This window comes from Protopterus annectens, chromosome 1.part2 (genome assembly GCF_019279795.1).
Source record: "Protopterus annectens isolate FY-2018-M chromosome 1.part2, PAN1.0, whole genome shotgun sequence".
NCBI lineage: Eukaryota > Metazoa > Chordata > Ceratodontiformes > Protopteridae > Protopterus > Protopterus annectens.
Genome location: NC_056727.1, coordinates 502,315,675 through 502,341,086, shown reverse-complemented (window position 1 = coordinate 502,341,086; position 25,412 = coordinate 502,315,675). Strand labels below are relative to the sequence as shown.

General features: G+C 45.5%; 1 protein-coding gene across 2 annotated transcripts in view; it reads right to left on the bottom strand.

Moving 5' to 3' along the window:
- Positions 1-25,412, bottom strand: part of BUB1 (BUB1 mitotic checkpoint serine/threonine kinase) — a 2,040,509-nt gene that overhangs the window by 112,700 nt on the left and 1,902,397 nt on the right. For both annotated transcript variants that reach the window (XM_044057238.1, XM_044057245.1), the window contains exon 20: positions 13,598-13,704. In XM_044057238.1, coding sequence (XP_043913173.1) covers positions 13,598-13,704 — 107 coding nt within the window. The remainder of the gene's footprint in view (positions 1-13,597; positions 13,705-25,412) is intronic.

Below are 25,412 nucleotides of genomic sequence, written 5' to 3'. Positions count from 1 at the left end.
TATGGGCTTTGTCTTTGGGGAACCAGAGTGTAGGCTTATACAAGATTTTTTGTGTGTGTTTTAGTGATTGCTGTTAGGTGGCTTTGGAGGTCTTTCAAAATTGGGAAAGTTTCTTTTAAGCACCTCTGCATAAGAATCTGACTGTGTGTGAAGAATGTAGCATTGGCATGATTGACAGCCTCGTTTGTATGATTTTTTTGCCTCCAAAGAAGATGTTTATTTAAATCTCTCGCATACTGTGTTACTTTCTTTAATGATCAACTGGTTGTCTGAGAACATGAGATAATTGCTACATTATGTTAGGAAGCCCAACTATACCAAACTGTCCAGAGAGACATTAGGAATGGAAAACAAGGCTATGCAATTTTCAACAATCATGTGGGCTGTTTCAGATAAAAGACTGGGTTTTAAGATGGGTCTCCTAGGGTAGTTTATGGGGTTAAGAGCAAGATGTTATATAGTGCTAGGATATGGTAGTGCTAGTTGATGCGCAAGCTAGCTGAACTAAGCTTAAATCTGTGCAATGCCATGCTGTTTAAAAGGTTTGGGATCTAATCCTAACTTTATAGGGAAATATTTGTATAGGTGTTTGCTGCTATACAGGGCACTACTAGCAGATGCTGTTCGGTGGGCAGCTCCATGCAAATTTGCCCGATTTACAGCAGAGAAAAAAACTAGAAAAGTGACTCATGCCCTCTAGCCAGTAAATGACCACATGTTGAGTGCTTCCAAACTCAGTGAGACCAGGTAAACACCTTCTGCCACAAGATGAATGATCTTGGAATTTCTTAATGTAATAGCACAGCAAAATTACTCTGAAGTGCAGATAAAACAAACTACTACTGAACAACTAATTTTTCAAGTACAAGTGCAGTAAATCAGGAAAATATTTTTATCTTAGTCTGAAAAGCTCTGGATGCATTTGAAATACTTGAAAAGTGTTGCAGAGCTGTATTATTTCAAGTATATGATCCCAACCTTTGTGCAAGTAGGAACTCAAGGTTTTTTTTTAACTCCTGTTTGTATAACAGACTACTACTCTGCCACCCTCCTCCTAAACAGTTGGGGAAAACGCTAACTCGCTTAATAGTTGTATCTTGCAGTCAGTTTGAAAACTTATGTATGCATTAAAGAGAAAAAAAATTGGAAAGGGCTGTTAAATTAGGGGACTTCATACCAGACTGTGCACTATTATATGCAGTCGCCAGGGGTGGCCAGGATTTGCAGTTATAATAGGTTCATAGGTTCATACTAGGCTATCTGCCCGAGGGCATTTATAAGCCTAGCCTATTGTTTTGTGGCTTACGCCACCCCTTTAGTATGGGGAACTATACCCATTATTTTGCTGTGCCTCTGTCGAGCAGTGACACTGAGGTAATTCCTGGGGTATATTTGCGATCTCCCATCCATTGGTCAACATTTCTCTTGAACAAGGCCAGCGAGGTGCTCTGCCTCACATGTACCGGGATTTTGTTCCACAGCATAGGGAGTCTTTGGGTGATGAATCTATCCCTCCAGCACGTCCTATTAATAGCCGTGTCGAGGTTTAAGTCTCCCGCCCTTGTGGCTCTGATGGATCTAGATTTTTTGAGGTGAAGCATATTCATCAAATCTGGGTTTGACATGGCCTTGTATGTTAGGCAAAGGTCACCTCTGAGCAAGCGGTGGCGACTGAATAGAGCTGGAGTTCTTTCAGTCGGGCAGCATAGGACAGATTTTTGAGACCCTTTATCCTTTTGGTGAGGAACTTTTGTGGCCTCTCCAGCTGCTGCAAGTGTCGGGTCAGATACATTCCGAATGGGGCATTGTACTCAATCATTGGTCTGATGAGTGATGAGTAAAGGGAGACTATGACCTCCTTTGATCTAGATGAGAATCCCTTCATGATAAGGTGGGCAATGTAGAAGGACTTCCTAACTACTTTAGCTACATGGGTGTCGAATGACAGACTACTATCAACCTGGGTCCCCAGGTCCCTGATAACTTCTTCTGTGCTCAGTGGATTGCCACCTATTTGGTAGCTAGGGGTAACCTTGTTTTTCCCGAAGGGTATGACTATGCATTTTTGGCATTTAACTTTAGGCCGTGGCTCTGGCACCAGTTATCCGTTTCTGTGAGACCCTTCTGAAGGATATCTGTGTCAGATGTGTTTTCTACTATGGCGCCCAGTTTGCAGTCATCTGCAAACTTTGTCAGCCATAACCCTCCTGTGTTTGCTTGTACTTGGAAAAGTAGATGCCAAACAAGAGTGGGCCCAGGACTGAGCCCTGTGGGACACCACTTGTGACAGGCTTTGAGTCTGACATGGCGCCAGCAACTCTGACCCTGTGGGTTCTGTCACTCAGCCAGTTTGCAACCCATCTTGTGATGTATGGGTTAACATTTAAGCTGATGAGTTTTTCAATGATACCCGAGTGGGGTATTGTATCGAAGGCCTTAGCCAGATCGAGGTAGGCTGTATGGACTGCCTTTCCCTCATCAATGGCTTTGGTGACTTTTCGAAAAAGTCAACCAAGTTTAAAAGGCATGATCTGCCTTTGACAAAGCCAAACTGGGTTGGATCCAAAGTCTGCAAATTCCCTATGTCTTTATTTATGAGGTCCATTATGATCCTCTCCATGGCTTTGCAGATAAGGCTTGTCAAGCTAATGGGCCGGTAATTTCCAGGGTCTGTGGAGGCACCGCCTTTGTGAAGTGGGACCACAGTTGCAGTGCGCCACTCCTGGGTGCGTATCCAGAGGTAAGACTTTGATTAAACAGCTGTCCTAGCTGTGGGTTTAATTCCTCATTGAGTTCGTGGAGCACACAGCCGGGGACACCATCGGGTCCCATGGATGCTGTGTTTTTGCTTTGGAGAGAGCAGTTCTCACTTGGGCGCTGGAGATGTTTGGGGGCTGCACTCATTTGGTATAGATATCTCTCCTTTGGGGAGGGGAGAAGTTTGCACTGAACCTGTCAGCCAGTATGTTGGCAATGTCTGTAGGATCAGTAATCTTCACATCATTTTGAACTAGTTCTGAGCATATCTGGGAGTTTCCTCCTAGGTTTCTAACATAGCTAAAGAAGGCCTTATGATTGTCTTTTGAGTCTTTAGCTATTTTTCTCTCGAAATTTGCTTTGGATGATTTTATGAGAGCTCTTAGTTTTTTACTTATAGTGATCAAGGGTGTCTTACCTTTTAAGGATTTTGCTCTATCTTGTAGTAGCTTCCTCCTTTTGTTGTAGAGTTTGTTTATGGCTGGGGTCCACCAGACTGGACGCTTGCCTTTGGTACAAAGAGTCTTTGTTTTGCTTGGGATTGCCTTATCCATGCAGTCCTGCAGGTGCTGGTAGAAGGCGTTTGTAAGTGATTCAGCGGCGTGAGTATTGTTTTCCGCCGGCTCGGGGGCCTGAAAGGAGACCACACTAGTCTCTAGAAGTGTGAAGTCGGCTTTTGAGAAGTTCTTTACTGTGGTCTTTTTATTTCAGGTGGGGTGGGATGAGGACCTCCAGCGAGATTAGTTTGTGATCTGATCTCACGAGTGAGGGGTATACTTCGGTGTTGAACATTGTGCTCCCATGTTCGTGATGATGAGATCAAGTATGTTATCTCCTCTTGTGGGGATGGTGACTAGTTGTTCCATGGCATTTGAGTTTATGAATTCCAGGAACTTTTGGGCTAGGGTGTTTGGGCTTGAGTAGTGTTCCCAGTCTATATTAGGGTAATTGAAGTCACCTAGTATGATGGTGTTTGGTGATACATTTATCCCCTCTAGTGTTTTCAGGAAGGCCATGTGAGTTTCCTGAGTTTGTGAGGGTGGCCTGTAACATGCTACAATTTGCAGAGCAGTCTTGCCTATGGTTAATTGCACCTGGATGGTCTCCGATGCATCGTGCGTTGCCACCAGTCTTGAGGTGTGGGTGTCCTTGATGAATATGGATACCCCCCCCTTTCTTGGTATTGTCCGGATTTTGGGGCCGGAACGCATGATATGAGGTAAAACCTGATAGCGCTGGGGTGCTGTCAGGAGCCTTGAACCAGGTTTCTGTCACAGCACAGACATCGATGTTCTCCATACTGAGAAGGGCCTCGAGTGCGTGCATTTTGAGATTTAGACTTCTGGCATTGAGCAGCATTACCCTTAGTTTTTTTACTTTTTTGTGTTCTAGGGTGGTAGGTTTAGAATTTGAGCCTTGCCTAAAAAGGCACTATGGGGTGGCAAGAGCCTTTGCCAATATCCGGAATCCCAGGGGTGACAGGTGCAAGCCGTCCCTTGCGAGGCAGCGTGGCTTGTCCAGCATGTCATCCCAGGCAGACAGATACTGGATCCCCTTTGAATGACACCAGTGTTTAAGCCAATTGTTAAAGCTGATCATCTTATCTCTGTATTGTGGCATCATTCTTGGTGAAGGTAGGATACTGCTCAAGGTCAGGGTCATACCTGCCTGGGCTACATAATCAGAGAGCTCCTCAATGTCTCTTTTCATGTAGTCCAAGGAGGTACGTCTCAGGTCGTTTACACCAGCGTGGACAATGACTGAGTCATATTTGTACCTGCTGTTGAGAGACCTGAGTGCTTCCGTTATGTGGCGGATTCTAGCGCCCGACAGGCAGCTTACTGTGACCTTCTCCTTACTCAGTCTGGTGAGCGGGACATCAGTGTGTCTGACTATGGAGTCACCAATGACTAGTGTGTCTGGCATTGTGTTTGGCCTTAAGGGCTGTGACTGTTTGACACTCTGACTGTGAGGTCTATGTGTTGCGGGTGTTGTGTTCTGAGGTGGTGGTTGTTTGGGTGTCTGCTTTGGTGGCCTCTGCTGTTTTGGTAGATTTTTGATCAGAGCCTCCGAGTATGTCTTTGTGTGTTTATGTGTATGATTTGAGGTTGTAATGGTACTATGTGAGACTGGGTCTATAGTGTGTGTGGTAACCTTCTCCTCCTGACTGGTCTTGCCAGTCCTATGTTGAGAGAGCTCAGCCTCCAGTTTGGCCGTATAGTTGCATCTCGCATGTATTTGTGTTTTGTGGGAGGAGGAAAGGGTTGTCTGTGTACATGAGGCAATTGAAACATTGCCTCAATATTCCCAGGTTCACCAGCTGAGCAGGAGAGGACACTAGCAACTGATCCCTCGACATGCTAGAAGGGTAGACGAAAAACTTTAAAAAGATTCCGGGGACGTGGGTGACCGAGAAATGGGGGTTGCCTTTTGGGGTACTATCTATGACAAGAGTGCCGTATCAAGGTAATAAGTACTGTAGGAGCAAGTGCTAGGTTTAATAGATAGAGAATAGTCTACTTGGAGTCAAGTAGAGTTGATCTTTTAGTTATAGGATACGCTGATTTGATCAGTAGTATAGTTCGAGGAAGGTAGTTTTAAGGGAAAATTTGAAGAGTGGACTTTAGGTAGCCGAATAGTTTAAACCTGCTTAACCGGCACTGCCCTAGTGTGCAACAGTGGCAGCTCCGCTAAATCGCTCTAAATTGCGCTTAACGCGTTTAGCTGCTTTTATACCAGGGGCTGGAAAAGCTAGAAACTGGCCCAAAGCGACCAATAAACTACTAGTTACTGGCTGAAACCTCACAAAACTGGACAAAGGCAGCTCAATGCTTCCCACTCCCACTGGTAAGCAAGGTAGCTTCCTTCCCCAAATAAGGCAAGGAAACAGTACACAGGAACTACAACCAAAGCCCAGGAATCAGCAACTCTGAAACTGGACTAAACTAGTAAAGCAGGAAAGCAAGGTAGCTTCCCTTCCCCAAATAAGGCAAGGAAACAGTACACAGGAACTACAACCAAAGCCCAGGAATCAGCAACTCTGAAACTGGACTAAACTAGTAAAGCAGGAAAAACAAGAGATATTTTTTCTTTTTTCTTTTTTTTTCACAAAACAGGCAGAAACAGGTACAGCAAACACTTATAAATGCTATGAATCAGCTACTACAGCTTACACAGAAGAATTTGCTACAAATACAGTCAAATAGTAACAAACAAGGATTCCAAGTGCAATATTAAGTTAAATGCAGTAAAAACAGCTTCAATGTAACAGAAAGGCAGGCGAAATACAGTTGCTAGGTATTCAGATGTGGAAAGCAACAAAAAATATACTTAGTATCAAGAAAAGTCGCTTATTCAGCTCTCTGCAGCCTGGATTACTCTGCTGGCCCACGTGGAGTCTGTGCTGAGTAGGTACAAGCTGAAAGTTTTATACCAGGGGGCTGGAAAAAGCTAGAAACTGGCCCAAAACGACCAATAAACTACTAGTTACTGGCTGAAACCTCACAAAACTGGACAAAAGGCAGCTCAATGCTTTTCATATTTAATTATTATGCATGCAATCCAGAAGAACACTGGGGAGCCTTACCCAATTTCCCAGGTGCCCTGGAGCACTGTCTGGTTTAGACAGGTGCTCAGAATTACATAGTGTAAACAAAGGCTTAGGGACTCAAACCCTGGACTACAGTGACCAGCTTATTATCAGTTCATAGGCTTAGCCTATAACATGAGCAAATACCTACACCCCTCATGTCCATTTCCATAACTATATCATTTCAGTCTTACTTCCTCAAAGCTCTTCACTCAGTCTTCTCCTTGAAACTACTTCTTCCCCCTCACCATACTCTTTTATCCATTTAATTGTACTATTCACAGAGCTTTTTCTTAACTGCATTGTATTATACATATACTTGCTTACAACCTGCACTTGACTCCTACAGTAACCCTGCCGACAGCCAGCACTATCAGAGGTTTCATGGCAAAGGGGGGGGGGTGGGTTTGGACAGAAATAGGTTCCCAGGTCTTTTACCTCACAAGCACACGTTCATACCTTTGAACAATTTAGAGTCCACAGTTCACCTGGTGTAGGTCTTTAGAATGTGGGAGGATACTGAAGCATCCGTAGAACACCCACTTCAATATATGGAGGACACCCACACTCATAACAGAAAGAACCAGAGCCAAGAACCAATTAGAGAACTTCTTTATGTGAGGTGGCAACACTACCCATTGTGCCACTGACTGCTTATTGATGTTTTTAATATTTAACTGTGAAGAAGTAGTTATGTACTCACCATAACGTTCAATGTATATAGTCCATCTCGCCTTACATTCTTACCCTTGGGTTTGGAGCTGAACCTCGGCTCCGACTCAGGCATACTCAAGCTCAAAGTCTTCAATTGGCTTGTGGCTAAAAGGTATCCCATCATGCAACAGGCCCATTCCCTAGATCTTGTTTGCTGCAAGCGCACACACACACACACACACACTGAGAAGAACCACCCCAACAGAAAGGACTACTGACACCTAGAGACTATACCTCCAGTCCTCAAAGAGGGGGGGGTTAGTAAGAATGTAAGGCGAGATGGACTACCTACATCGAATGTTATGGTAAGTACATAACGTCTTGATGTTATGTAGTCCAATCTCGCCTTCATTCTTACTCTTGGGACAGCATCCCTAGCACCTTCACCTTGGGTGGCTCAGTGAAAAATACTCTTGAGCACTGTGGAACCAAAGGAAGATCTGCCTCTAGAGACCAGATCTAATTTGTAGTGACTAATAAAAGTATGAGGCGAAGCCCATGTTGATGCAGCACAAATAACATCCAGGCATCCTAGCCTGAAATGCAGTTGAGGTAGCCATAGATTGTGTAGAATGAGCCTTCACTTTAAAAGGTAATTCTTTGCCATTGGAAGCATAAATAAAGCAGATGCAACTGGAAATCCAGCGAGAAACAGGAACCCCAAGTCTAGTGTCTGAAAACAAGACAGTTGATCTGATCTCCTGAAATCTTTTGTCCTATGTAAATAGAAACGCAATTGTCTATGAACGTCTAGCTGATGAAACAAATTCTGCCTTGTTAGAGAATTCAGGAAAAAACACAGGCAACTCAATGGATTGGTTGATATTAACAGAAGTAACCTTTGGAATAAAGGAAGGATTGGTTCTTAAGGAGACCCTATCTTTCTGAAACACCAAATAAGGTGGCTTAATCGACCCGCCTAGCTGAAGTTATGGCTACCAAGAATACTGTCTTCCATGACAAGAATTTAATGTCACACATAACTGCGGCCTCAAAGGGAGACGAGGTGAGCTTCTGTAATACAAAATTGAGGTCCCATGGCATTACTGGATCAAAGACTGGAGGTCAGAGTAACATTGCCCCTTTCAGAAAGGCCCTACAAAGCCTATGAGCCATAAGGTTGGGCTCATTAGCAAAGTGAAAGGTAGAAATCGCTGCCAGTTACGCTTTAATGGTTGCTGCAGCTGACCCCTGACTGAACAGTTGAGAAAAATTCTAATATTGCCGAAATAGGCACTGTATAAGGATCAATACATCTTTCATGGGCCCAAATGGAGAATCTCTTCCACTTACTGGAATAAATCTTCCTGGTAGAAGGCTTATGGGAAGATGACAGAATGTGGACCACTTCCATGGAAAAATCATGAAGCCTGACTAGGGACGGAACTGGAGCAGCCAAGCTGTCAACTTGAAGGTCTGGATAGAGGAATGGAACTGTCCTGACATACGAGTGAGCAGATCTGGATCCAGAATCCAGGGATCGTCCATTAGATAGGGTTGAAAGAAGGAAAAATAAATCTGACAAGGCCAGTGTGGGGCAATTAGGATCATTTTGCTTCCCAAAGACTGTGTTTTCTGAATGACCTTTGTCATCAGAGGAAATGGTGGAAAGGCATAGAGAAGACTGGAGGGCCAATCGTGAACCAGAGCGCCCCTGGGTGTGTCCCCCTCCAGGGGGATAAGGGTGAAGTAGCCACTGCATTTGGCATTGAGGGGGGCTGGCAAATAGATCACAGCAAGACTGACCCCATCTGCGGAATATCTTCTCCGCAACATATTTGTTCAGAGACTACTCGTGAGGCATTAGGATAGCTCTGCTCAGCCTGTCAGCAATCACGCTGGACTTCCCTGCTATATGCATTGCAACTAGAAAGCGTTGGGAAGACACCGCCCACTGCCAAACTCGAAGTGCCTCTCTGCAAAGGGGGTATGATTTAGTTTCTCCCTGCTTGTTCAGATACCATACCACTTACATGTTCTCTGAGTGGATTGCAATTATCCCTAGAGAGAGAAAGCTTTGAAGTGCTTGCAGCTCTAACAGCACTGCTCTCATCTCCAAGACATTGATATGCAAATGGGTCGTGATCCTGCCACGTGCCTTGGACTGTCCTGCAGAGATAATGCCCCCCCCCCCCCCCCCGATCTGGAAGGCATCCATGGTCACCGTGCTACTGGAGAATACGGGACAAAAGGCTTGCCCACGTTGAGATTGCTGGCCTGAAGCCACCAGCATAGATTCTGCTTGCATGTGTTCATAATCAGAATAGAATGGGAGAGTTTAAGATAATGTAGTGACCACTAGTCGAAAAGCAGCCACTGAAGAACCCTCGTGTAGTCTGGCAAGGGGAACTAGCACGATCGTGGTAGCCCTGGTCCCTAATAACTTGAGGACCACTTTTGCCTTGACCTTCCTCGATGGTAGTAAAGCACAGACCTGCTGTTGTAGAGCATGAATTCTCTCTCCTGGTAGAAGGCCCTCATGAGCACCGTATCTAGTTCGGCGCTGATAAAAGTGACACGCTGCGAGGGCAACAAGGCAGATTTTTCCCAATTTAGAGCAATTCCTAACCTTTGGCACAGTGTAATGGTGGCGTCCCTGGTCTGTAACAGTAGATGCCTGGTGGTGGTAGAAAGGAGCCAGTCATCCAAGTACGGAAACACTTGGAATCCCTGATGTCTCAATTGAGTCGTTACCACTGCCATGCATTTGGTGAACACCCTGGGGGCTGTGGTGAGACGAAAGGGCAGAGCGCGAAACTGAAAATGACTGTCTCCCAGCCGGAAGTGTAGATGACTTCTCGATGCCCTGTCCATCTTGATATGGTAGTAAGCATCTTTGAGGTCGATGGAGCACATCCACACATCTTTCCCTAACAGAGGGAGTATTGACTGTAAGGTGACCATGCGTAACTTGGACTTTTGTACATGTAGGTTCAATCGGCTGAGATCCAAGATAGGTCTCAGGTCCCCTGTTCTTTTCGGCACCAAAAAGAATCTGGAGTAAGTCCCTAATCCTACTTGGTCTGTGGGGACAGGCTGGATGGCTTTCTTTGAAAGCAACTTTTTTATTTCTAAAGTTGCGGAATTCCTGTGACTGGGTGGAATGTCTGGAATTCTCTTGGTTGGTGGGGGAGGAGAAGAGAAGGGAATACAATAACCTCTGGAAATTATCTTTAATACCTACTCGTCTTGGGTGATGTTTTACCAGGCTTCTGGGAATAAAGAAATGTAACCCTCGACCAGCTCCAGAGACGTACAGTTGGGTCCTCCCTTCAGGAGTGCTGGTAGGGAGAACCGTGAAAGGAATCACAGTCCCCCTGGTTACACGGGCCTCCTTTGCCTCTAGAGCGGCATCTACCTGAATTTCCACCCCCTCCCCTGCCTCTGGAGAAGGAATCACTTTGTGCGTCCTGAAAAAAACCTCTGCGACTTCCTGAACCACATTTTCACACCCTTCTGGCCCTTGGGGTAAGGTCTAGAAGGCATGGAAAAACAGACTCCCACAGCAGACGGGTTTTTCCTTCCTGCTCGCACCTAGTGAGTGTCCTTTACCTTGGTTCCGAATAATGATGAACCGTCAAATGGGACATTAGTGAACGTAGACTTGAAGGCCTCCGCGAAATTACACAGGCGCATTCAGGAGTGTCTCCTAAGAGAGACTCCGGAACCCACTGCCCTGCTTGCTCCATCGGCTGAGTAAGGAGATCAGCCTCATGGAGGAGTTGGTAAGGGAATTTAGGGTAGACATCTGTGCACTGACCTTCTGGGCCATGGCATCAGAAACGTTACCCTGTAGAGAGTCTCCTAGCTCTTTTAGGAGATCTCTCTGGAGCCTTGTAAAATGCATCAAGTAGTTCAGCGACCGCAGAGTAAAGGCTGCTGAGGTAAAGACATGCTTCCCATATCTGTCCATGGTCCGGGACTCCTTGTTAGGTGGATGGACGGTAGATGAAGTTTCAGCAAGTTCCTTCTTGGTGGCTGCTGCCACCACCATGGCATCTACTGGAACACCTTTTGTCAGATATTCCCTGTCTGTGAGAGCAGACAAAAAGTTATTGGGTCTCCTAGGGACGGGTTTCCACAGTGTCAGGAGTTTCCCACACCTTTCGACAGAGATCTAGTAGCTCATCGAAAGGGGGAAGAGACCCAAGAGGCGGAAGGTTGAGACCCAAAAGCCTTCAGGAACACAGACTCCTCATCAGAAAGGGATTTGGAGGGCCAGCCACCTCTCTGCTTCAAGATCTCAAGGATATCTGAAAAAGAGATCTTCAGAAGACTACTTGGGGAACCCCTCTGACTCCTCGAGGTCAGTGTCCGACGTCAGAGACTCATCCATGGAGTCGACGTGTTTCCTCTTGCACAATCTCTTTCTGATGGGCTCCTCAGGCAAAAACTCTGGGGAGACGTCAGAAAGCTGGGGACTACTCATGGAGGTTTCCTGAGGCTTTGGGTCTCCACTGTCCAGGGATAGAGGGCAATCTGAAACTGACACCAGTGCCAGAGGGGGCAGAGTATCAGTGCCGTAGGATGCAGCTGATGACCTGGCCAGCACGCTCTTCATAACCTCGAAGGCTGATCCCCCCCCGGTGCCGAAGGCCGACTAACCGTACATGATACGATAGTAGCCCTCGGCACCTAGGAGATGAGGTCCGAAGCAGATGTCAGGTCCAAGATCACCCGAGCCAAAGCACAGAGAGGAAGCACCAAGAGAAAAGCTCCAAACCGATGAAGATCAACCCTCCCCCTCGGGTCCGACTGGGGAACTGTGGACTCTCGATCCCATGGATGGAGCGGAAATCGGAACCGAGAGGCCAGGCGAAGCTACGGGAACCAACCTAACAGCACCCGACGGAATAGACAACTCTGGCTCCGAAGGCCGAGAAAGGCTAAGAGGAAGAACAAACAACGATGAAGGGGCCGTGGACTCCAGAGCCGACTGGTTCGGAGCCGAAATCAATTTGGCCAGCATCAATGACTGAAGCAGTTTCTTCACTACTCTATCAACGTCATCGGAAAGGGTCCTCGAGGACCTGGAGGATATAGCTGGAGATCTGGATCTCCCTACAGAGGGAGACTTATGTGAAGGAGAACCCGGTCGAACAACTGGAGACCGGCTCCGAACAAAAAAATCCGTGACCGGCTCCGAAAGGCTGGGAGCCGATACAGACTTACTCAATACACTACCTTCTGTCGGCACCGAAGCCAATGGAGCCGAAGAAGGAGAAGCTGTTCTAGCAACTTTCTCTGGCGACTCCGAAGAAATAGATGGAGCCGGAGAGCGCTTCTTAGCAGCCTTTTTGCCCTTTTTAGCTGGAGAGGGTATGGCACTGGAAGACTTAACCAAGTCTTCCTCAGAGTGTTTAAGCAGTCCTTTCAGAATGAGCTTGTTCTTCCTCTCCTGTAGCATGCGGGGACTGAAGGAATGACAAAACAAGCAGGACTCTTAGATGTGAATAGCCCCCAAGCAGTACACGCACACTGAGTGCCCATCAGTCAAAGACATTTTGTTGTTGCATTCAACACACTTTTTAAAGCCCAAAGGCCTGTGTTCCTTAGAATCCTTAGACATGCTGAATAAAGGAGTACACACACAGGGACAAGTACAAACCAACACGTACACACAATAGACCTAACTAAACCCCGTGCAGAAAACTAGAGCCTCTAACTAAAAAAGGCCTAGTAACCGACGGGAACAAAAACTACAGGGAGGACTAGGTACTCTAAATTAAACAGGCCTAGCCCGGGGAAACAAAGGCAGGATAACACCCCTACCAGACATGACAAAACACTAAATAAGCTACCAAGTATACAGGAGGTACAAAACAAAAAGTCCACATGGAAACAATGGGGAGGACTAGGTTCTCTAACTGAAACGGGCCTAGCTCGTGGGAAGAAAGGGAGCGAACAGGATACCAAAAAACTGCCAACGAAAAGGCCACACAATCAGCAAGAGAGACGCACACAGTATAGCTTTTTTTGAGTAACAAATAGCTAAAAATTTAGGAAAAAAGTATACTTAGCCACGGCCAAAAGCAAGACCACGTCTGAGTGTAACGAGCAGCAAACGAGATCTGGGGAATGGGCCTGTTGCATGATGGGATACCTCTTAGCCAAAAGCCAATTGAGGACTTTGAGCTAGAGTATGGCCGAGTCAGAGCAGAGGTTTAGCTCCGAGTAAGAATGAAGGCAAGATTGGACTACATAACATTGTATATTTTCTTGTTTGTGCAGACCAGTGTTCTACTCCAGTTAACAAAATTAAATAAAATAATTCAAAAATCCTCTACATTAACTGTCACACCAGGAGGTAGAAAACAAATGGAGATGGGGAATCAAATTCAAGACAACAGAATGAAACTTAGTAACAGTTCGAAGCCTCAGTTTTCTATGCTCAATTGAACAGCAATCTGCTACTCATGAATGAATAACCAGAACTGAATATTAAAGTTATGGAGACAAAACAGATTGCACAATGTTTTGTTACAAGGCCGTTTTTGTTGACGTTTTTAAAGACAAATGGTACAACGTTTCACTGACCTTTTATAAACTGCATTGATTTTCCAGAGTCCATTTTCATTCTTGACTTTCATGTAATTCCCAAAAAGCAAGCAGTAAATGGTTCCAGCGATACCAAAATAGTCCGTCTAGGAACGAAAAGCACATTGAAATGCAAGAAAATAAGGACGCTATACACAGTCTTTTTTTCACTTCACAGAAATTTCAGACATTAACTTGTTTTGATATCAGAGAAAAACAAACTAATGGCTGCAGAGCTCACTTGCTTGTTCTATTATTGATATTATTAATACTATTTTGTTCTCACTAAACTCTAGGATGCTTCAGTACATACTGTATAATTTGAATTTTTAATATAACATGAGCAAAGTCAGTCAAACACATACATGACTATGAAGACAGCTGTGTTCTGTTATTTAACTGTACCAATTTTACTTCACCAAAAGTAATAGCTACAAACACATTAGACAGTTCTAAAAACATTACATAACTACATTTTTATAAATCTTCTTGGGATACAAAATGAATGAAGCTAAAACAAAGGCAATAATGGTAAATGATGTACCCACACATGAATTGGTCCAACAATATCCATATTTATGGGGACATGATAAAATGAAGTATTTAGCAGTACAGGTTAGAAATGACTGTTGTGGCAGCTAAGGATATGTGGGAAGAGACTAAACAGAAGATGATATAAACATTGAGAAAATGGGAGGTTTGTTATATACATATGGTTACTAAGATACAAGCAACTAAAACGTCTTTAGTCCATTTAGTATTATACACAGGTTAGGCATTTTATCAACCAGAGGTGAAGCTGTGGATAGCAATTAAAAAATAGTTGAAGAATTTTATCTGAGAAGTGAAGACACTAAGGGCCAAGTGAGATAAACAGATTCTTCCAAAAGAACTAGGGGATTAGGATTACCCGATTTGAGGTGGTATTTTAGAGCAACACAGCTAAGGCTCTTAAACATAGCACAAGCAGAAACTTATAATTCAAAGTGGAAAGGAATGATGATACAGGGGGCAAAGCTCAATAAATAAGGAGAGATTGGGATTTTGGATGCAGACTGCGAAGGAGAACAACAAAAAAATCATACAAAGTATTATATTCATAAAATAGCAGGGAGAATTCTAAGAACTAAAGCAGCATTAGAATGGAGAAGACAGATTCTGCCAACAGGGATGGACTGTGGTTAGGGATACAGACAATAGTCAAGAGGGGGCTGGAAGTTATTGGAGAAAAAGTACAGTTTTGTACCTACCATAAATGTAGATGTTCGAGTGCTAATACAGCTGCAGTCATAACAGATGGGTTATCCTGCCGTCAGGCGGTCCCTCGGTCGGCCGAATTCCAAAGTCTAGGTCCGGCGTCATTTGTCATCGCTTCTTCCCTGACGTCAGTGCGGCAGGGGTATAAAAGAACCAGCCGACGCCATTTTCTTCAGTTTTTCTTGCCCCAGATGTCAGGTGCCCCCAGAAGGAAGGCAAAGCATAAACTCATGTAATAATGCAATGTAATATAATAAAAAACAGTAGTTTGCAAGCAAATACACCATAAAGAACACCCCAATCAGGTTGTATGAAAAGGTGTTTGTCATAAGGCCTGTCCCAAGAGGGGATGGAGGGAGGGAAACCTGGACTGCAGCTGTATTAGCACTCGAACATCTACATTTATGGTAGGTACAAAACTGTACTATGTTCATCGTGCATACAGCTGCAGTCATAACAGATGGGAAGAATCCCAAAGCTAAAATAGGGTGGCAGGCACTAAGTGGAACTAGGAGGAGCAAGGATGCCCTGCAAGACTGCTGTGGCAAAGCCCGCTCTAGATTTAGAGTATAGTGGAAGGTGATTGTGCTTGGAGAAAGTGTGCACAGAACTCCAAGTGGCTGCTTCCAAAATGTCCTTGGTAGGAACCCCCCTGAGGAAAGCTGCAGAGGTAGCTGTGGCCCTTGTGGAGTGAGATATGATGTTTGTAGGTACAGGTTTTCCAAGAAATGAGTAACAAAAGCGTATGCAGTGGGCTATCCATTTTGAGATTGTCTGTTTGGAAATAGCCTTGCCTTGAGCACCTGTAGCATAGGACACAAAGAGTTGCTCTGATTTTCTGAATGGCTTTGTCCTGTCCAAATAATAACAAAGTTGTCTGTGAATGTCCAAGGAATGTAGTAGTCTTTCCCCTTTGTTTTGTGGGTTAGGATAAAAGGTAGGTAAGTGTATAGTCTGATTCAAGGCTACACTGGATACTACCTTTGGTATAAAGGAAGGGTTGGTTCATAAGGAAACTCTGTCCTGATGGAAAATGATGAAAGGTTGCACCGCCATGAGGGCTTGTAGTTCCGAAACCCTGCGTGAAGTGATAGCCAGAAGGAAAGCTGTTTTACATGACAAATATTGTAGTTCTGTTGAGGCAGCTGGCTCAAATGGAGGCAGAGTTAGTTTTTCTAAAATTAAGTTGAGGTCCCAAGCAGGTACTGGTGGTTTCCTTGGGGGTTTTATATGCTTAGCCCCTCTGAGGAACTGTCTTAAGAGAGGATGAGAGAATAAAGGAGGATCAGTGTTGTATTGTGCAGAAATGGCTGAAGCATGGATCTTGATGGAGGAGAAGGAAAGTCCACTGTTTAACATCTCAGCTAGGTACTGTAATATTTGAGGTAAATTTAGAACCCAAGGATTCTGGCCCTTTTTCTGATTCCAGGCACAAAACCGTTTCCATTTGGCAGAGTAGGCTTTTCTAGTTGAAGGTCTTCTGGCCTCCAAAATGACATCCTGCACCTCCTTGGAGAGGAGGGTCTGTTGGGAAATCAAGGAATCCTCCATGCGGCTAGATTGAGGGTTTTTAGCTGACTGTGAAGGGTTTTGAAGTTGTGTTGGGTCAACAGAAGAGGAACTAGAGGCAGGATCCATGGCGGGGAATGCGTTAGGCTCTTCGGGAGTGGATACCAGTGTTGTCTTGGCCAGTCTGGAGCAAGAGAATCATATTTGGCCTCTCTGCTCTGGCTTTTAATAGAACTTTGGGCAGCAGAGGAAGAGGTGGAAAGGCATAGACAGTCATTGTTGTCAAAATGAAAGAAAGTGCGTCCACTTTCCAGGACTGTGGATGATAGGTCCTTGAGCAAAATTTTTTCAGTTGGTAATTTTTCTGGATAGCAAAGAGGTCTATGTCTGGCCGTCCCCATACCTGAATTATCTTTGCGAAAACTTGAGGATGCAACTTGCATTCGTGTGGATCTGTCATATTTCTGCTTAGGTTGTCTGCCAGCGTGTTCTCCTTCCCTGGCAGGAATTGTGCTTGAAGTTGGATTTGCAGTTCCAGAGCCGTGTTCCAAAGGGACATGGCTAGTCTGCCCAGGGTGTATGAATGAGTTCCTCCCTGTTTATTTATGTACCACATCACTGTGGTGTTGTCTGTCCATATCAATAGCTGGCCTGGATGCAGTAGGTCTTTGAAGGCCATAATAGCATTTTGTACTGCTAGCATTTCCTTTTGATTGATGTGTAGGTGCTTCTCTTTTTGGGACCATTTGCCCTGAATGCATTGATCTGTCATGTGCGCCCCCCAGGCGTATTCCGTGGCGTCTGTTGTAATCATTTGATTTGCTTGAGGCATGCAGAAGGGGAGACCTATGTTTCTTTGGCATGCTTGAGCCCACCACAGAAATTCCTTTTGAAGACATGGAATGAGTGGTATAATTGTTTCCAAACTGTGGCTATGTTGAGACTAAGTTTTTTAGGTACCACTGAAGTTTCCTCATATGCAGCTTTGCACATGGGATCAGTAGGATGCAAGATGCCATGAATCCCAGAGCCTGCAGGACTTTCCTTGCAGTCAGCCTGGTGAAGGTTGCCATTTTGCTGAAGTATTGAGATAGTTGCCCTTGCTTCTCTGGCGTGAGGTAGGCCATCTGGGTATTTGTATTCAAGCTGGCACCCAGGAAAATTATTGCTTGAGAGGGTATTAGTTTTGATTTCTTTTTGTTGACTGTGTATCCCAGAAAGTTCAACAGTTTTATTACAAAGACCAGGTGTTTCAGAAGTATGTGCTTGCTGTCCGCTTGGATCAGGCAGTCGTCCAGATATAGGTATATTTGTATCCCTTGAAGTCTGCAGAAGGCAATTACTGATGCCAGGCATTTCGTAAACACTCTGGGTGCAGTAGATAAGCCAAAGGGCAATGCAGAGAATTGATAATGGGTTGAACCTGCAAGAAATCTGAGGTATCTTCTGCAATCTTGTCTGATAGGGACATGCAGATATGCCTCCTTGAGGTCCAATGTTACCAGCCAAGACTCCTTGCCCAGCATGGGAAGAAGCTGCTGTAATGTGAGCATCTTGAATTTTGGTATGATTAAATATGTGTTTAGGATGGATAGGTCCAAAATAGGTCTCCAATCTTTGTCCTTCCTTGGTACCAGGAATAGTCTGGAATAAAAACCTTGACCTTGTTCTTTTGCAGGTACCTCCTGAATAGCTTTCATGTCCATGAGAGCTGAAATTTGTTTTTGTGCCTCTGCCCTTAGATTTTGTGGCAGGTTTGGCATGCCTTTCATTTTTGGAAGGGTGTGAAAGTGGAATCTGTAGCCTCTGTCTATAATGTCCAGGATCCATTTGTCTTTTGTGACAATATGCCAATTTTTTGAAAATAATGCCAGTTTACCGCCTAAAGGTGCTGCCATTAAAGCTTTGCTTGGCATGCAAAGGGGAAAGTCATTGTGTCTGCTTTCTGAATGGCTGTGATCTATCTTCTCCACTTCTTGGTGCAGGAGCTTGCCATTGTCTGGCTCTAAATGATCCTTGAGATTGCCCTCTACCCCTCGGGCGCCTGTATCTACCTCTTTGAGGTCTGTCCGTGGCTGGAAAAGACCAATTTTTTGAAGGCCAGTTTCTGCTGAAACGTGGAGGCTGTACCTGTAGGAAATCTTTCACTGTTTGCATTGATCTTGCCTTTTCCTCCATTTTCTTTAGTACCTCCTCAGCTTTAACACCAAACAATACATCTTTTTGAAGAGGTGCATCTAGTAATTTAGCTTTGACATGATCTGGTAAGGTTTGCTCTTTGAGCCAAGCATGTCTACGTATGACAGACCCTGTAACAGCAGCTCTACATGAGGCCTCTAAAGCATCAAAACTACATTGCAAGGTATGTTTACCCACTTGCTCTGCACTACGCAACAAATCCTGTAACTCCTTTAAATCTGGTTGTTCAGGCTGCGTCATTTTGCTTTTCAACTGAGATAACAAAAACTGTTGATACTTTAACATATGGGACTGACAGTTTAATGCCCTCATGGTTAAAGTGGCCGAGGTGTATACCTTTTTCCCCCACCTTTCTAAAGCTCTCAAATCCCTCTCTGAAGGTAATGGGTTTTTGGCAGTAGAGGCCTTAATTCCCTTGGGACCCTGTAAAATAGTTTCTGGGTCAGCAGCATGGCCTTTGTATAGGAATTGGTGTGAATCAGGAACCCGGTAATACCTGTCAGGTTTAACAGGAGCTGGAGGTAAAGAATCTGGGTTGAGGCTGGCTTCTGTGTACACATCATCTAATATATCCAAAACAGGAGGGATAGCCAGAGGCCTGTGCTGAGGAAGCAAGAGAAAATCCCTGAGCCTTTTCTTGGAATCTGAGTAATCTTGGCCTTCCCAGTGAAAGTGTTCCCTCAAGGTATGTAAGGTTTCCCCAAAAGAGTAGTCCTCAGGGGGGGGGGGGGAGACCGAGGGAATGGACTCCTCAGCATCAGAATCTTCAAAAGGGGAATATGAATATTCCTGGTCCTCAGAATGTTCCGAGGTAATAGAGGCTTGGTCTGAGAAAGGGTAGTCTTCCTCCAGTCTGGGCCTTTTGTCCGAGGGTGGTTGAGAACCCCTGATAAGAGTAATCAAATCCTCTGCCATTTTGAGCATGTGTTTTTTAGGCATGGGGCCTAGAGAGGGGCTCTGTGGAGCCTGTCTTTTAGTTTTCATGGCTGCTTTGGATTTTGTGAAAGCCTTAATGGAAAAAGAGGAAGGCCTGAAGACACCTTGAGAGGTGGCTGGTCTGTCTAAATTCTGAGTTCCCCGCCAAGAGTGGCATCGGTATCTGTAGTCGGAGTGAGGGCCGAGGAGCCTGCGACCTCGGGCACTGAAGACACCGCTAAAGCGAGTAGGCGCCTCGCTGAGATCCGGAGCACCTGTAGCCGGCTTTAGCGTGGTGTCGGTAGAAGTCACGGACCTCGTATGTCACTCCTTATCTTTGCGTCTTTTACTCAAAACTGGAGTCGGAGTATCAGACGACATAATGTAATAAAATTTTTTACCAAAATAGTGTTGGGCGAACTCCGCCCGACGCTTAATAGTGCGTTTGTTGAATCTAGCACAAAAACGACAGGCCGAGACGTCGGGGTCTGGGCCTAAGCAAAGAATGCAGAAGGAATGGAAATCCTTATGCGGTATTTGCTTCCCACAAGAAATGCAATTATTAACTTTGTCTGACATCGGTCTGAGGCAAGAAAAGTTTCCCCAACGGGGTACTTAGCTTTCAAGAAGACTTCGGCTGAACATTTTCGTAAATCTCAGGAGCTGGCCGACCGGCACTTGCGAATTGCTTCTGCTTCGGGCACCGTGCGGCAAGAAAGACTGAAGAAAATGGCGTCGGCTGGTTCTTTTATACCCCTGCCACACTGACGTCAGGGAAGAAGCGACGACAACCGACGCCGGACCTAGACTTTGGAATTCGGCCGACCGAGGGACCGCCTGACGGCAGGATAACCCATCTGTTATGACTGCAGCTGTATGCACGATGAACATCTGGCCAGGGAGCCAAGGTATTGGGAGCAAATAACTAGAAAAGGAAAGGAAATAGAATGGTAAGAGGCCAAGAATTTATTTAGACTGCAGGTTAGAGACTGCCTTCACTTATCAAGGACTGCTATCAGAGTATAGACAAACAGAAAGAAATAGGGGCTCTTAAATGAAAGACCAGCACTGGTAGAAGCTGCTGTTAAAAATGGAATAATTAGTACAACATATAAAATATTGCATGATAACTATAAGAATCAATCAGAGGAACTTAGAAGGGATTGGGAAAAGATTGGATAAGCAATTCACAAAGACAATTGGGGGGATACATGTGTATCTCCCAAATACGCAACAAAGCCTAGAAGATTTAGTATCTTTGCCTGGAAGTGTTTACATAGGTATTTTTATACCCCAAGCAGACTCCAAAGAATTGTTCCTCAGGTGGATAGCAAATGTTGGAGATGTAAGAAGCAGGAAAGAGGTGGCTGGGAAAAATAAGTTATGTACTTACCATAACATTCCATGTTAATTGTCTTCATCTCGCCTTCTTTCTTGCTGGTTGGGATCTGAGCCGATCCTTGGCTCCGACTCGGCCATCTTCTATAGCTTGAGAGCCATTTACTGGCTCGAGGCTACCCCTTATCCCATGATGCCTAGCACTAGCTACCCAGATCTCGTTTGTAATAGCTAACCCCAGACATAGCCAGAGAATCAACCTGTCCAAACAAACAGGTTGAGCATACCTGTCATACTCTCTAAGTCAGTAGAGGAAACAAACCAGAGAACACTCAGCCAGTGAAACCAAAACTCCTCTCGATCCAATAGGACAGGGGGACGGAGGGTGGGACACAAGAAAGAAGTCGAGATGAAGACAACTAACATGGAACGTTATGGTAGGTGCATAACTTCTTTATGTTAAGTTGTCTATCTCGCCTTCATTCTTGCTGGTTGGGACAGCGTCCTAGCACCTACAATCCTGGGCGGCTCATTGGAACAGACTCTTCAGAACAGTGGAACCAAAGTCAGCTCTGCTCCTGAAGCCCATATCTAGCTTGTAATAAGAAATAAAGGTATGAGGATTTGCCCACGTAGCAGCTGCACAGATCGAATCCATGGCCAACCTAGACTGGAAGGCTACAGAGGTGGCCAAAGCCCTAGTAGAATGACCTTTTGGTTTGATAGGCAACTCTGTTTCTCAATTGATAAATGAAAGTAATAATGTGAGACAACCACCTGGATAAGGTCACTTTGGAAACTGGGAGACTGTTTGCCTAGAGCGTACGAAAGGAATAGTTGGTCCGACTTCCTTATACCCTTAGTCCTATGCAAGTAAAAACGCAATTGCCTATGAACGTCCAATTGGTATAATTTGTATTCTGCCTTGTTGGTGTGGTTAGGGAAAAACACAGGAAGGTCTGTAGATTGGTTTAAACTGTTTTCTGAGCAGACTTTCGGAAGGAACGAGAGATTAGTCCTCAGAGCAACCCTGTCCTTATGAAAAACCAAGTATGGAGGACGAACACATAGTGCCTGAAGTTCAGAGACGCGTCTGGCTGAAATAATAGCTACCAGAAAAAGTGTTTTCCAAGATGGAAACTTAATGGAGCAGGATGCTGCAGGTTCAAAGGGGGGCATAATTAAGGAGGTTAGTACCAAATTAAGGTCCCAAGGAGGAGGGGGAATCTCTCGCTGGAGATCTAAGGAGAGTAGTCCCTCTTAAAAAGGCTTTAGAGAGCTTATGAGACCATGTTTGAATTAGACAACCCAACATGAAAGTTAGAAATGGCCGCAAATTGAACCCCGATTGTAGCAGAAACGGACCCAGAATTAAAAAGGGACCCAGAATTAAAAAGTCGTGCTAGGAACTCCAAAATTTCGTGGACTGGGGTTGAAAAAGAATCTACGTTCCTAGCCTCTGCCCAACAAGAAAAATGTTTCCATTTGCTAGCATAAGTCTTTCTAGTTGTAGACTTGTGTGAGGAGACAATAATCTCACGCACGGCCGGGGAAATGCTGGGAAGCCTGGCTAAGGTTGGAAGTGGAGCAACCAAACTGAGAGCTGGAGTGTTTGGAGGGATTGATGCAGCCCGCCTGAATGATGAATCAGTAGGTCTGGAAACGGATCCAGAGTCTAGGGCTGATCGAGAAGGTAATGGTGCAGGAACGGAAACCATATCTGTTGAGGCCAGTAGGGGGCAATGAGGATCATTTTGCAACCCAATGGTATTGCTTTCTGTATGAGTTTCGGTATCAGGGGAAACGGAGGGAAGGCATAAAGAAGTCCCTGAGGCCAATCGTGGACTAGAGCATCTCTGGGTGTGTGACCTGCAAGCGGATGAATGGAGAAGTAGTTGCTGCATTTGCTGTTGAAAGGGGTGGCAATAAGATTGCAGCAAGGCTGTCCCCATTTGCGGAAGATCAGATCCGCAACTACCTGATTCAGAGACCACTCGTGAGGCATGAGAATAGCTCTGCTGAGCCTGTCCGCTATGACGTTGGAACTCCCAGGGATGTGAGTCGCAATCAGAAATCGTTGGGAGGATATCGCCCACTGCCAGAGTCCGAGTGCTTCTTGACATAGGGGGTAGGACCTGGTTCCGCCCTGCTTGTTGAAGTACCCGACCACTGACATGTTGTCCATTTGAATTGCAATGGTCCCAGAAGGGAGGGAGTCTTGAAGAGCTTGCAATGCTAGGAGCACGGCTTTCATTTCTAGGACGTTTATATGCAGGTGGTACTCATGAGGCTGCCAAGTGCCTTGGACTGTCCTGACCTGATAATGCCCCCCCACCCTATCAGGGAGGCATCTGTGATCACCGTGGCAACTGGAGGGGGCTGAATGAAGGGTCTTGCCCTGAGTCACTAGTGGGGAGACCATCCACCAGGAAAGGTGCCTTTTGCATGCTTCTGTAATCATGTGAGACATGGGCAGCTGTTGGAAAGACCACTGTGCGAACAGAAGCCACTGAAGGATCCTCATGTGAAAGCAGGCCAGTGGGATTAGAAGAATTGCCGCTGCCATGGAACCCAGAGTTTGAAGGACGAACCTGACTTGGATCCTTTTGCTCTGCATTAGAATTTGTACTTGCTGGCGAATTGTAGACACCCTTTCTGGCGGTAGCCTTGCGGACATGTTCCTTGTGTCTAAGTCTGCTCTATATAGGTGACAGATTGACAGGGCAACAAGGCAGATTTTTCGAAGTTTATTGTAATGCCTAGCTGGGAGCAGATTGTGATAGTGTAGTCCCTGGCTTGCAGAAGTTAATGCCTGGTAGTAGCAGTGAGAAGCCAGTCATCTAGATATGGAAACACCTGGAATCCTCGACGTCTCAAGTGAGCCGTGACCACTGCCATACATTTGGTGAACACCCTGGGGGCTGTGGTGAGACCAAAGGGCAGAGCTCTGAACTGGTAATGACTGGCTCCCAGCCGGAAGCGAAGGAATCTCCTGGAGTGCCTGTCCATTTTGATGTGGTAGTAAGCATCCTGAAGATCTATGGAACACATCCAATTCTCCTGACCCAGAAAGGGTAGAATGGACTGTAGCATGACCAACTGAATCTTTGTTCTTTGAACAGACTTGTTTAGTCTGCTGAGATCCAGAATCTGTCTCCAGTCCCCTGTCTTTTTTGGTACCAAAAAGAATCTTGAGTAAGTTCTGGATCCGTGTTGGTCTGCCGGGAATTCCTGGATGACTCTTTTTCTAGCAGTCTTGAAACTTCTATGACTGCTTGGTCCCTCAGATTAGGTGGAACATCTGGAAGGGATTTGCTCGACGGTAAGGGGGGTTGAGAGAAGGTAATTTTGTAACCTCCGGATATAACTGACCGTACCACATTTGTCTTGCGTTAAATTTTGCCAGGCTTTTGGGTACAGTGAAAGTCTTCCCCGACTGCCTCCAGTGGCAGGCAGCCGGGCAACCCTTCAGGGATACTGAAAGGGCTTCTCAGAGAAGGATTCTCTGCTGCCCTTGGTTCTGTGGACCCTCACTGCCACGAGGAAGGTGTCTATTGTTGTTGTTTCCCCCTCTGCCCCTGGAGGAAAAATCGCTACGTGTGTCAGGCGAGGCTCTCTGGGATTTTCGGAACCACATTTTACCACCCCTTCTGACCCTTGGGGTATGGTCTGGAAGGAGTGGAAAAATGGACTCCCATAGCAGAGAGGGTCTTGCCTTTTTGCTCACACCTAGTCAAAGTGTCTTCCACCTGTGGTCCAAAAATAAAGGAACCATCAAAGGGGGTGTTGGTGAATGATGCTCTAAAGGGTTCCGCAAAGTTACACAGCCGCATCTATGCAAGTCTCCTAAGGGCTGCGGCTCTACTCGCACAATCGGCTGCATAGTAAATGAGCCTAATGGAGGAGTTGACTACAGAATTAAGGGTCGCCAGCAGGGAAGCCACTTTAGCTTGAGCCCCCTCAGCTGATGGATCTTGAAGGGTATTTCCGAGCTCTTTAAGGAGATCCCTCTGAAGCTGGGTAAAATGGCATAAGTAGTTCAGTGACCTCATAGAAAAGGTCGCTGAAGAAAACATTTGCTTCCCGTATCTGTCCATGGTCCTATTTTCCTTGTTAGGAGGATGGACAGACTAAGAGGTTTCTGCCAACTCTTTTTTGGTGGCTGCTGCTAACACCATGGCATCAACAGGAACACCTTTGGTAAGGAACTGCTTATCATGGGGTGCTGTGATGAACTTGCCAGGTCTCCTAGGAATTGGTTCCACTGTATCCGGGTCTGACCAAGCCTTTCGAGCCACCACAGACATAAGTGGATCAAAAGGCGGAGAAACCCAGGAGGTGGAAGGTCGGGAACTGAACGCATCCAGGAATACAGACTCATCCTCGGTAGGGGCTAGGGGATTCCAGTTCCCCCTCTGCTTAAGCATTTCGAGGATGTCCGAAAAGGAAACATCTTCAGAGGGGGATCTAGGGGACCCTTCCAAATCATCTAAGTCTGTATCAGAAGTGACAGACTCAGGTGAGTCAATGTACTTCCTCTTGCACTTCTTACGAGGGGGCTCCTCTGAATCATCAGGGGAGGCCTCTGAAGAAGAGA